This window comes from Petaurus breviceps, unplaced genomic scaffold (assembly GCF_028583685.1).
Source record: "Petaurus breviceps papuanus isolate PSGF00001 unplaced genomic scaffold, PetGlider_PUasm1.0 174, whole genome shotgun sequence".
Taxonomy (NCBI): Eukaryota; Metazoa; Chordata; class Mammalia; order Diprotodontia; family Petauridae; genus Petaurus; species Petaurus breviceps.
Genome location: NW_027185761.1, coordinates 38,512,298 through 38,526,762, shown reverse-complemented (window position 1 = coordinate 38,526,762; position 14,465 = coordinate 38,512,298). Strand labels below are relative to the sequence as shown.

The 14,465-nt window shown below is 36.8% G+C and overlaps 1 protein-coding gene across 2 annotated transcripts in view; it reads right to left on the bottom strand.

The window, feature by feature from the left end:
- Positions 1-14,465, bottom strand: part of CNTN3 (contactin 3) — a 449,736-nt gene that overhangs the window by 93,223 nt on the left and 342,048 nt on the right. For both annotated transcript variants that reach the window (XM_069084081.1, XM_069084082.1), the window contains 3 exons: positions 7,141-7,344; positions 5,186-5,288; positions 4,437-4,621 (listed from right to left, as the gene is read on the bottom strand). In XM_069084081.1, coding sequence (XP_068940182.1) covers positions 4,437-4,621; positions 5,186-5,288; positions 7,141-7,344 — 492 coding nt within the window. The remainder of the gene's footprint in view (positions 1-4,436; positions 4,622-5,185; positions 5,289-7,140; positions 7,345-14,465) is intronic.

Below are 14,465 nucleotides of genomic sequence, written 5' to 3'. Positions count from 1 at the left end.
TCTCTCTCTCTCTCTCTGTCTCTCTCTGTCTCTCTCTCTCTCTCTCTCTGTCTCTCTCTCTCTCTCTGTCTCTCTCTCTCTCTCTCCCTCTCTCTTCCCTCTCTCCTTTCTCCTCTCTCCTCTCTGTCTACACATAAATTGAATGCTAGCTGAATCCAAAACCTCAAATCATAAAGTATTACAGTATACACACATTATCTTCTCCTTCTACTTCAGAAGCATAATTACACTGTATAATATCATTAAGTGATAGATTCTTAATTTGATTTAGGAGATATTCCATTCCAAATAAAAAAAAAATCCTAGATTGTTCATGATAAATGATAGGGAACTAGGATGGTGCTCTCTGTGAACTGATTCTCAGACCTCACTCCTGTAGTGAGAATATACCTATTCTCCTTTGGAATTTCCATCTCAACCTATTCTTCCATATTTCTGGGAAAGGAGATACATCAAAGTGAAACAGCTTCTTAGTATATACCTTTGATTTGGATGTGCTAGTGCACTCATGGTAGTGACTGCTACAATTTGTCTAGATTTTTTCTGTAATCTTCTGTGCAAGCTGAATGATGATAAGTATGATATTTCTCAAGAATGAGATAGGAAGGTTTTATCATTTTCTTTAGATGAAATATTTCGAATTGTTTTAATTTTGAATATTAGTTTTAAACATGTGATGCCTTGCATGAAATATCTGACATTAATATCTCAATTCATAATTTATGAAATTATCAAATGGGAAAAGAAGCATCTGGTTTTCTCGATACTTGCTGAGCAGTGAGGAAGTCAGGCTGAAATCACTTTAATAAGATACTAAGGATGCAAACACTAGTGGTGAACGGGGTACAGAGGCAGATGTTTCTGAAACAGGGCAGAGGATAGAATGATAAAGGGAGGCAGGTACCTTGGGGAAGAGCATGGGGAGAGGGAGAGAGTAGATTGGTGTCTCCAAATTGTGAGTGGAATGCGACAAAAGTTTCCCTGACTGAAGAGGACAGGATGGCCTGTGCTTTTCCTCCATTATTATTCCCTTTCACCTTGAAATCATGACGGATTGCAGGATTTTCCTATATTGAATGCCATAAGGAAAAAGGTGCATGTAACAGAATCCGGGGGGTTAACATGCTGAGTTGGATGAGAAGTAAGCATAGACAAGTCCCAACTTTCGCCCAGAAATGCCTCCTTCGGTAAATGTAAGCTACATGGGAAGGGGTTAGATGTAGACGATACTGAGGACAGCTGGTAGGGGACTTTCTCCAATAGAAAAAGGAAGGGAAAATATCTAAAGATAACTGTACCTGCTACAGAACTGCATGGTGAGGAGGTAGGGTGACAACTATAGGAGACTAAAACAGAGGTCCACACCCATGATACCTCCTTCTTCATAGTCTATCAGGGAAAAGTTAGAGTATAGGCCAGCAGCAAAGTGCTGCAATTTGTCCTTTGCTAAAGCAGGGCTCTTAGGTGTAAGACTGAGCCCAGGACCTGGGATCTGGCCATTTTAAATGTCCGTGAATGGAAAATAATGATTTTCCTGGAAGTGAAGTCTGAACATTTCAGGTTCCCTACTTAATCAACTCTAATAGATTCCAATGAGGAGTCATTCCTGATAATTCTCCCCAACCACTACTCTCTTTTCCCAAATCACTTTGAGTTTACACACACACACACACACACACACACACACACACACACACACACACACACACACGCATGCATGCACACACACACACACCTAAATATATCCCCTTTGGGAAAAATATTTACCTATAAATATAAAGGTAAATGTATATTTACTCATATAACTATATTTGTATGTATGTATATATGCATATGTGCTTATATAGGCAAATGTCAACATATATTTATATAGGCATATACGTACTTATGAATGTGTGTATGTGTGTATATATATACACACACACCTGGACATATATGTGTATACATATACATGCATGTGTGCATATGTAGATATGTATATGTCTCTCTGTGTGTATGCATATATACAGAGAGAGGAGACAGACAGAGAGAGAGATGTTTTCCCAGAGAGACAGAATTAAGGACCTCTCAGGGGATAGAGTTTATTTCCTTTTATTTTTAAGTACAGAGAAGAGCAGTCACTTAATTTCTCCTTTCTGATAGTGTTCTCCATACCAGACCTAGCTTGTAGAAGATCTTTGCTACATGCTAAGTCATGTTCCCAGAAGATGGTTCTAATGCCATACTTGTCTTGGGGTAAGAATGGGGGCCACTCTGCCAGCACCAGAATACATGAAGGGACTTCTTCCTTTGTCTCCTTGCCCCCTGTCCCTTTCTGGGTTATAGAGGTAGAGGTTTTCAGAAAAAGAGCCATAAATAATGAGTTGTGAGCATGGGATAAGTCTGGCAAATGTTGCCTTCAGTATTGACGGTATAGCAGTCATTTGTGGGGTGAGGTGGGCAGGAAACCCGGGGCACCAATAGCAACACAAGTCTATTTCCTGGGGAGACTCTTTAGGGGGGTTGGGAAGGCACAGGAGGGAGGAACTTATCCCAACCCACCATCTGTTAGCTTCCTATTTTAATTATTTGTGTTAACTAGGTGCTAAGCCCTGTTGTTTCTATGCAGATGAAGGGCTGTAAGGGCATTCAGATTTGACAACCTCCAAATCTGGATCGCATTAACCCTCCCTTGTTACATCTCTACTCAGAGGCTGCTTAGCCACCTCTTCTTTGTAACTACATAGCCTGGGTCTGGATGAAGGCTATTTTCTTTCTTTGAAATGATAAGAGATATTTTTAAGACTTTGATTGACAATGTATATTAGTTATTAGAGAACTGGCTGTGAAGTTAATAATATTTAGAAGATTAGGCATTTTAAAATATATCTATATATAATCTAGAAATGTCAGAAATATTTTTCAGGCAGGCACCTATTTCTAGCAGTGTAACAGTGAAAACCATGCTGGATTTGTTCTCAGGTGTTCAAATCCAACTTAGATGTTGTTGTGATCCTCAGAAAGTCATTCAATCTCTCAGAATCTCAATTTCCTTTTCTCTAAAATGGACATATCAATGAGGCTGTGTGTCATAGCAGATAAAGAGTTGGGTTTGGGGTCACAAAGACACCTTTGACACATACTGGGTATATGGCCCATGGCAAATCACTTAACCCTTCAGTGATTCAGGCAACTCTATAAGACTATAACAGACCTGTTGCCAACCTACATTTTTTCTCATTGAGAGTCCTAAATATCAATGAAATCACAGGTACAGTTCAAGCAATACAAAACAACAGAGAAGAAGCACTGGTAACTTCTATCTCACACAGTTGTAATGAGCAAATGAAATACTTCCTGTCTGAAAAGTTCTTTCTATAATTCTTAAAGTGCCTGGTTCATTAGAGCTGCTCTTACTGGTACCATCATCTTAATAATTATATTACTACAATCCTGCAGATATCTCTTAGTTTCCTGTGGAAGTCAAGATTTATCCTGACTCAACCTTTTTACACCTGGAAATCTCAGTTATTCCTTATAAAAATCCTTCATATCATCAAAATTCACATCACCATCTATGAACTCTCCCAAAGAAAATTGCATTTAACAGGATTTGCATTTCACAAAAACCAACAGCCTTGCCATACTTCTAATCATTGACATATAACAACAAACATTGTGTTCAAGCCTCAGAACCTTAAGCAGCTGTGTTTTGTTAAATCATGTATTTGTATTTCCTAGTTCATTTCTTCAACACAGACCATAGGGGTGTGTATGTAAACACACATGCCATGCCAACAGAAGGGATTTGGGATATATATATTTCCGAAGGACATTTATATATTTTTTACAAATAGAATCTAAACAGGGATACCATCATCCTTACTGTTTCCAAATCAATAACTTATTGAATGAATTTGTTTACAATTGAAAGACTTAAAACAATGCTAGATACACTTCTTGGGGGTACCACAAAGTTTGTGGGCATTCCATGCATGAGTGTGGCTTATGTAAGTATTCTATTTGAACTGCTATATTTTCAATTCTTTTTTCCCCCATAATAAAGATGAAAAAGAAACAAGAAGATAACAAAAATAATTTCACAATTTAAAGTCCACTACCCTTTTTTATATGAAATGATGAGATAAATTGCTATCTGATTAGAATCTTAAAAAAGATTCTATTGAGATTCATCCTTCACCCCAAACTCCCAGAATAAAACTGAGTAGGAGTTATTTTTAAACCAAGAGGATATATTACAAGCATACCAAATGAATTAGATTATCCTACCTTAACTACAAATGTATATACCCAATTAAGACTCGCCCACAGACACAAAAACCATACACACAGAAGATCAGTGTTGTAAGAGATTATAGGAATCTTTTAATATAATTCTATCATTTTATGAATAAGGAAACTGCTCCAGAGACATCAGTTTGTCCAAGGTCACTTACCATAGTAAGTAAGACGTCCTCTAGCAACATTTTTTCCCCTTGAATTTTCAGCAATGCATTCATATAAACCAGCATCTTCCTGTTGGAAATTTGGGATTTCCAGCATGCCATTTGATTTCCTCATTCTAATTTTACTGGAAAATGGCAATCCATCACTTCTTCTCCAGTTGATCTGAGGCACTGGACTAAAAGTAGTGGGAATATTTGCATCTTCTAAAATCCATTTCATATGAAACAAGCACATATGTTTTGAAGGATAGCAAAGCTGGATTTCCTTCTCCCCCACTCCCCTCTATGTACCCTTCTGATATAAATGATAAGAAGATATATGTAAAATCATATTTTTACAAGTTCATAAGTTTATTTATAAGTTTATGCATTTTAAAAATACTTTCTCATGTTTAGAAAATCTGAAAGGAAGACAATCCCATGCTAAGTACTATATAGTATATAAGAGCAATGAAACTATAAAATATGGAGAGCCATTAAAGCTTGCAAAATTGCATAAGTATATTAATTTCATAAGTATATTAATTTTCTCAAAAATGCCTTATAAGAAAAACTAAATCATTTTCATGCAATCCATCTGTTTATTTTTTGTTTCACCATTATTCTTTAGAACTATGAAAACGCTTGTCGATAGACAAATGAAAACAAAGATAAAAAATTTTCAAAGTATTTTCCTGACCATTCACCTATTTTGGATCTTCCTGCCTAGATGATTGGTAAATTTCATTAAAAACACTTACTTTCCAAGAGCAAAGCATTCCAACTTCACTGTTGAACCCTTGGCTGCTGGAAGAGTTTCTGGAAACTGAACTTCAATTTTGGGTTCATATTCACCCATCACACCTGCAAATTGCCAGTACAAAGTCAGTAGTATTAGACCTCTTTCTCATACTATTTTGAACTCTTTGTGAGTTCATGTGTGTGAGAGTGACATTTTATACTAGAAGTGAAGTTCCTTGAGAAAAGCCACTTTAAAAAATTCCACTTTCTACTGTTGATACCTAGGACAGAACTTTGTGTGCCATATTGGTGCTTGAAAAAAAAAGTGTGTTGAATTGAATGATAGACAAATTGATGGGGAGAGAGAGAGAGAGAGAGAGAGAGAGAGAGAGAGAGAGAGAGAGAGAGAGAGAAATAGGCAGGTAGACAGAATTATTGCTCCCTACTCTTTCTCCAATGAAACTTAAGTGTGATAACTGAAGAGATGATTAGGGAGAAAATTGAATACATTTTTTTCCAGTTAAAAACATTTTAAACTGGGGGTTGCTAGGTGGCACAGTGAATACAGCACTGGCCCTGGAGTCAGGAAGACTTGAGTTCAAATCCAGCCTCAGACACTTAACACAAAAACTAGCCATGTGACCTTGGGCAAGTCACTTAACCCCAATTGCCCTCCAAAAAGCAAAAAAAAAATTACACCAGGGATTGAGAAGTTTTAAAAGCTAGGTTAATTTTTTTCAGGTCAGTTATGTACAATTTCATAGACTCATAAAATAATAGATTTGCAGTCAGAAAAAGTCTCAGAAGTTACCTGGTCCACTCCTTTCATTACACAGTGAATTCATTACACAGGACAAGAGAGGTTTAATGTCTTACCCAAGATCACATAGAGGACAAGTGTCTGAGAGCCAGGCTCTGAACCCAAGTCCTCTTATGACAGAAACAATTATTCCTTCTGCATCATGATTTCTCTGATTCAGGTATTCATAATTTAGCATAAATCTATTTTTTAAAAAAGCATCTTGGAGGAAATATTTGTTTTTAAATTTTCCAAGGGAAGGGGATCTTTTAAAAAAATCTAGTATTTTCTTTTTGCTTTAAGTAATCACAAAATATAATAATTTATTATGACATTCCCCCATGTACATCTTCTAAGCAATTAACAGTAGGTCAATTAATTTAATGGTCCTAGTAGAATGTGTAACAATTTTTAGCTCACTGGTGGCAAGTGAAATCACTGCCTATTAAAGGACAAATTCAATTATAGACATAGTCAAAGAACTGTTCACATTCTTCTTTTCTAGTATCATTTTGTTATGATTCACTCACTAAGGCATAAAAATGTTTTTTCACTAAAACACTGATGTTCAAAGCATGTTTATTGAATAGCTAGTTTATCAAACCGATATTCATATGTTACTGTAATGAAAATCAATTCATAACTTGAAAGGGTTAAAAGTAGCCCCCCAAAAGAGGTTGAAGGTATTGCTTATACAATAGGTATTTGGAAATGCATGAAATTATTTGGGGAATCCTACTCAAAGGATCCCACAGCAGGGGCATCTATGAATAGTCATGGTTCAATGGAAAGAACTCTGATTTTCAAATTGAGAGGAATTTAGTTCATATTCTAGCTGATTCTCTGAACCTGACTGACTTTGGTCAAGTCAGTCCAACCATGCAGATGTCAGTTTCATCATCCATAAAATGAAGGTTGTAGGACTGGGTCACCTGAGGTCTCTTCTAGTTATAAATCTATAATCTTTGATGTTGGTTCTCTTTCCATTAATGTAAATCCTAACTTTCCTTCCTCTTCCTCCACTCCATCACATCTTGGGCAGAACGTTTTTGCCTGTGTGGTTTTCCATGTAGGAAATATGATAGGTCTTATTTCTAGACTAGACGATTTTTTTTCTAATTTAGTTTTCTATTCATTTTTTTCGCCCAAAATTATATTTTTAAAACAAAAACTTACCGTCTGTGCGTAATACCAAAGGAGTGGGAGAACCCAGTACTCTGTTGTTTGTAACAGTACTAGTCACAACACAGGTGTAATTTCCCACATCAGATGGTTCCACTTTGGCTACATACAGGTGTCCTGTCTCCTGAGAAACAAATCGTCGACTATCTTCTTGAACAAATGATGGGTATTCATTGAAGATCCAAGCATATGAAAGCTCTAATTATTATTTTGAAGCAGAAAAAAAAGTGATTACAATGAATGAGGAATGCTTTAGTATTTGTGAAAGCCACACCTGTTGAGCAGTTAAGCAAAGCGAGTAGTTGAGTTTTTTTGGGGCCTTTAGCTGATGAATACAGTACAGCTACCTATAGACGTTTACAAAGGAGCTGTTCTTTTTAAAAGTGTTTATGTTATGAATTAAACAATTATTGATAAGCAAAAGTCCTTCCATATCTAAAGAAAAGAGAGAATTTTGCAAAATGTGAACTTTTGTTGGATATCATTTTTATTTTTAATGCATGTTAGAGTTGTGAAAATGTTGCCCTGTGTATCTGAATCCCCTTCTAAAAGTTTTTGTTTTCCTTTGTGCATTTTTAATTTTTTAATCATGTTCCTGTTTTGGCTTATTTGTTTTATCTCTCTATCATTAATCAACTCTCCCTTCCCCCACCCCACGAGACCTGCCATGAAATGACCAAAATGTAGCCAAGCAAAAAAAAATCAACATATTGACCATATCTGAAAATGCACATCTCACTCAACACCTGGGGTTCAATGGTCTTTAAAATGTGTTTGAGTGTTCATGGGAATTGTGGCCACAACCCAAGTTAGCTTTGCCTGACCTCAAGGGGTATGGGATCAATAAAGATGAAAATATGAATTTCATCACAACCAACCAATTAAGGGACTTGTCTCCAGAACAACTACACCTTTCTTTATATCTCCCCTGCCCCCCCCCAAAAAAGGAAAAAAAACTCCCTCACTCTGAGCAACATGAAAGCTAGAAACCTCACTGTTTTGAGCCATGTCTGTTTACAGCTGGGATGTACTTCCCTAACTACTCCTGGACACCCAAAGAAGCTGCTATGTAAGTTCCACTGGAAAAAATCTGCTCCTTCCTCCCCTAGCATACCCTTCCTCTGTTCGCTAAATCACCTTCTGGCTGTAATAGGTCCTCCCCAGAGGCAAACTCTGCCCTCTGAGAGAGTGAGCAATGAGTCAGTAATATACTGCCCTCTTTTGGTCCATGATGGGTCAGTGAGCCCCATAGGAGGAACAGACAGGAATGGGTTATGGCAGATTGCAAATGTCATTCTATTCTCTTTCCTTTGAACCCTGTTCTTCTCTACACTTACCTATTATCACTGTCATGTGTTCTATTTATATATTTATATTATATATTTATAATTGATTATAAATATATAATATTTATATTATAATATAATATATAATTTTTTATATTATATATTTATAATTTGGGTGTTACCATGAACTCTCCCTTCTCCCTTATACCACCATGTCCAATATGCAGCTGTATCTTGTCCTTTCTACTTGCAGGTCTCTTCTGTCTGTTTCTCCCCTCCCCCCCCCCCATTAAACCAGGCACCACCCTATTATAGCTCCTCATCAGCTCTTACTTATATTATTGCAATAGTTTCTTAATTGTCCTTCCTGCCTCATATTTCTCCTGTCTCCAATGCATCTTTTTGTAGCTGAAAAAGTGATTTTCCTAAAATCCAGTGGCTTTCCATGGATGACAGACAGACAGATGACATTGTTGTTTGTCCTTCACTTTTGTAAAGGACTGATGACATCGTGGGGGGTGATATGTTGACTTGCATGTGAATAGTATTTAAGTGGGGCATAATTGTGCAAAATCATCAGCTTCATTTTCTCTTTCAGAGTCATCAAAGTTCGGTAGCAAGACAAAAGTCAGGAGAGCTGATGAGGGACCAGAGCACAGTAGGTGACTTACTCTGATGTCTGGCCAGACTCCAAGCTCTCCAATGCATTTGCTTCAGCTGCCTTCTTGGCCATTGGAACAAACTGTTCTCATGCACTCATTCCACCAGGGAAGTCTTCACATACTTGGGGTAGACATCCCCCTAATTCAGCTACAGGTTTGAGACCTGTCAGTCTGTCTGTTTACATGTCTGCTGAAATGGTTTGCCTGAGTGTGTCTGCTGTGTATTTTACAATTTCTTGGGGCCACAGGTGAGACTTTGGTGAAGAGAGATACCAAAGTTAGATGACAGACATATAGACATGTAGATAATTAGATAGACTGAGTATTTATTAAAAGCTTACTAGGTGTCAGACAGGAGCAGTAAGGGGTTGTAGTTAATAGAGTGTTGAGTCTAGAGTCAGAAAGACTCATTTTCCTAAGTTCAGTCTGTCCTCAGACCCTCAATGAGTTTCGTGATGCTGGCCAAGTCATTTAACTCTGTGTGTTTCCACTTCATCATCTACAAAATGAGCTAGAGAAAAAATAGCAAAGCATCCCTTTATCTTTCCCTTGAAAACCCCAGAGAAGGTCATGAAAAGTTGGAACTGGAACAGCTTAACAACAAAATGTGCTAGACCATATGTTAAAGGTTGGGAATGCAAAAATCAAGAAGCTCACGTTCTAAATGAAGAAGTCAGTACATAAAAGATAGCTTCAAAGGGGGAAGGAGAAGGGGAATTGGTCTAGAGATGCATGGGAAGTGGCTAAGAGGCCTGATTCTAGACAAGACCTGTCAAAGGTTTATCTATAAGAGCCTCACAACCCAAGAGCAGAATCCAAGGTTCTAGTTCTAGAGAGGAAGGTCATATGTTATCAAAATGGTCAGGAACAATTCATAATAAAAAATAACAACAATGTGTTCACATAGTGTTTAAGGTTTACAAAGTGCTTTCCATATGTTACCTCATTTGATCCTCACAATAACCTCTGTTGTACAAATGAGGAAGATGAGAAGTTATACAGCTTGGCCAGGTTCACATACGTGGACACAAGAGGATTTAAACTTCAGTCTCTAGTGGATACATATTGTTTCACTTTTATCTTGTCTTTTTAAATTAAATGTCCCTTTTGGTGTAAATTTTGTGATATACATCGTTACTAGAACAGTAGTACACACATCTAATTCATAAACAAGCATAAAGATGTGTGTGTTAACAACTATGTTAGCTGATAGGGGTATAGGATTAAAGAAGGTTGGCTATGTCTTGGAGATCCACATTTTTCTGCCAAGAGAATGGTAATTTAAGAGCCAGAGGGTTTGCATCTGGCTTAAGTAAACTGTTCTACCTATACAAACAAAGCATTTTCCCATACGTGTGCTGAAAATCAAAGTTCCCTTTTATGTGCTATGACTAGAAGAGAGAGCAGAACAAAGAAGTCCTGCCTCCCACACACACCAGCCTTGTAACCACAACTTCACAGACTTGGCACTTGAAGAGAGTTCAGAGACAGCCTAGAGTATAATCCTCACTTTAGAGATGAAGAAACTTTTCAGTGGGTCATGGGACCAATCCTCCCAAGGGACATTTAATCTTCCAGTACCCCAGACTACTTTATTTTTTCATTCTTCAAATTTTTCATTCTGAACTAAAACACCAAAAAGAGTGGGGAGGGGAGTGGTAGGAGGATAATATTTCCATGCAAACAGCAGAAAATGAGAAGGCGATGCCATATGAAATTGTGAATGTCCATGCTACTAGTTTGTGCGTATATGTATGTGTGTATATATATATATATATGTATATATAAAATTCTAAACATAACTTTCAAAACTATACTGCTTGTGTGTGCTTCCTTTATAATGTCCTTCTGTTCTTTTCTATGCATTTACAAAACTAAATCACAATTGTTCCCTCTTATTTTTCTCCTTTGAAAAATATCACTATCGGGCGGCCAGGTAGCACAGCGAGTAAGAGCACCGGCCCCAGAGTCAGGATGACCTGGGAATCGAATCCCGGTCTCAGGCACTCAGCACCACACCCAGAAACACCTGGCCGTGTAACCTTGAGCAAGGTACTTAACCCCGATTGCTTAGGGGCGGCCAGGTAGCACAGCGAGTAAGAGCACCGGCTCCAGTGTTGGGACGACCTGGAGATCGAATGCGGGCTCAGACACTCAGCGCCACACCCAGAAATAACTGGCCATGTAACCTTGAGCAAGTTACTTAACCCCGACTGCTTTAAAAAAAAAAATATATATATATATATATATATATATATCACTATCTCCAGCCAACACAAGTACTCATACTCATCTCCCCCTCCCCCTCCTCCCCATGAGAGAAGGTAGGGAGGGGAGACTTGTAACAAATAAACATATTCAAGTAAAAGAAGTTCATACAGTGGATATGTCTCAAAATGTATGCCTCCCCAATTTATTCCCTTATATCTCCAATAGATGATGGGTTAGCATGTACCACCAAAGGTCCCCAATGAGAAATTTCTAAGACTAGAAATTATATATGAGTGGCTTAAATGTCTCACGGTTTGGAACTTTTACCCTGAAAGTTGCCCACATTGTTAACTTTTCAGTTTGGAATCTCCTCACCTCACTCTTTTCCCCTAAAGCCAAAGCCAAAACAAACACAATATCCCTCAACAACTAATAAGCAGAGTTTACTGCACTGAAGATATTTTCATGATCACATGGTTTATAATAAGAAATTCCTTTCTGAGAAAATTCATGATCAAATTCAAAGATAACCCTTTGTTATATTTTATCATGATTCTAGACTAACTTTTCATTTTAATTTTTGGAATAATTTCTCTCAAGTGTTATAAATATAATCTTAATAATTTGGAGGTAAAATTATTTTAATAGTGTGATTTCTTAGATTTTTATGGCTTTTAGGAAGGAAATTTAATACTACTAGAATTTACCAAAAAATAACTCTAGTATCTCCATAGATGTTAGTATGCATATGTATGTATGTGTATATACACACACAAACACATATCCTTCTTTGGAGAGCCTGAGAATCATTCTATGAATTCTAATGAAGTAAAAGAGACAATAAAATTATACATGCATGCATGCATATACATACATGCATATACATGTGTTATATGTATGTATACATAAACATATGCTTATACAAGTTCTAATTTACAAAGCTTTCCAGTACCCCTATACATATCACTAATGTATTACCAAAGTCTATTTACTAATATTATCTTAATATTACCAGTGCTATATTAGTATTGAAAGTGCAAAAAATATAGTTTTTTAAAGTAAAGATTTGTATTACTCAAAGCTACAAACTAAAAGTAAGGACTGAAATCCTGTTTTCCCAGAAATAACTTGATGAATTAGACTATTTCTTTAGGTTTATTCCTTGTAGGGTCCCTTAAGAACAAGGATAACTAATTTAACATGAAATATGTCACTCTGGAGATACATAATGTATCTAGAGATACATTAATACAAGTACTGGTGACATTTAAGGGGCTACTTTGGCTCCATTAAAAAACTTCATTCTGAAGGAGAGTTAATCCTTTCAAAGACTTCTTGAAGAAATTCTCACAAATAAGATTGTGTTTATTTGTTGGTTCTTCAATCATAATTATGAAAGCAGTTTAAGGTTATATCTAGTCAAAACTGTAAGGGAAAATGCTAGGTGATGTTGTGAAAGTTGTATAGTTCATTTATTTATTTATTGTTTTTTGGAGGGGGCAAGGTAGGGCAATTGGGGTTAAGTGACTTGCCCAATGTCACATGGCTAGTTTTTGTGTTAAGTGTCCAAGGCCATATTTGAACCCAGATCCTCCTGACTCCAGGGCTGGTGCTCTATTCATTGTGCCACCTAGCTGCTCCAAAAAGTTGCATAGTTCAAATGTATCTAGATGAAAATAGTTAAGATCCACCATAGAAACTTAAATCAATTATCAAGTAATCAATCAAGATTTATCAAGCACCTATGTACCAGGTATCTGTCTCTTTCTCACAGATGTCTATTTTTCTATCCTCTATCATTTATTTATCTATCATCTATCTATCCATCTTTCTATCATTTATCATGTATTTATCATCTATAATTTATCTTTCTGTCATCTATGTCACCTATCTAACCATCTTTCGACCATCTATCATGTATCTCTCCATTTATCTTTGTATCATCTATCTATCTATTTATCATGTCTCCCTACATACATATTTATATACAGATACAGATATACAGCATAGAGGCCACTTAGTCCAGCCCCTTTATTTTACAGATGAGGAGCTGGGCTCAGACAGGTAAAGTGATGTGTCCACAGAAAGGAAATAGTTGAGCCAAGATTTGAAACCAGGAGCTCTCCCTTCACATTTTTGACTCTTTTGATTTCACTGCTGTGCCTCTATCAACGTGCATGTGCATACAAACTTCCTCATCAATCCAGTTCTATACCTTTCCTGCAATGTATACTCTCAGATAGTTGCCAAGAATGCTCAGAGGCTACATAACTTGTGTGGTATTACAAATCCAGTACATGTCAGAGGTGGGTTACAAATCCATGTCTGTTTGTTTTACCTGGCTTTGAGGGCAACTCTCTATCCACTATGCCATGCTATCTGTCTCTCAATGCATATTTATATCTATTATTTATGGCTACATATCATCTATTTCTATATCTATAATCTGTATTTATCGTTCCATCTATTTATCTGTCTTTACATATATAAACAGAAAGATAGATAAGTAGGTCAATAGATGCACATAATCAACCTACAATTAGTTGGGCTGTCAAAGATTAATTCGCAAGTTGATTATTTAGATTTTGAAATGAATTTTCCAGAGAAATAATGTTACAAAAAATGAATGAATCTATAGGCTGACCTAAAGAATTCATATTATAGCTGAAGCAGAGGACTAGGTTACAAATTTTGAGTCCTGAGATTAAGTGATGACCACATACAACACGGCAGGAAGGATGAAGACGATGAATGAAATTATCTCCCTTCCTGCTGAGTACAGAACTGGCCATACATGGACTGTGACTCTCCTACCTTCTAAGCCCCTTCATTAGAGGTCCAGAGTACTTACGCTACTTGAAGTCCTACTGTGGGTAATCCCAACTATGCCAGACTAAACCTCATGGCTCTCTCCTGTAAAGTATTCCATGTTTCAGAACTCTCTCAAATAAAAATTCTTCCTTCAATGTGCCTTATTACAGTTAGAGATTAGAAGGAAAGAAATAAGCAAATTAATTCATAGTAAACTGAATAATTGATTAACTTTCTTAGGGTTATTTGTATATTAGGAAGAGGAAAATTACTAACTCAAATACATCTTTAACTGGTGAATTTCAGGCAGTAATGAGATGAGGTTAAACAAAACCAAACAGCAGTGGGA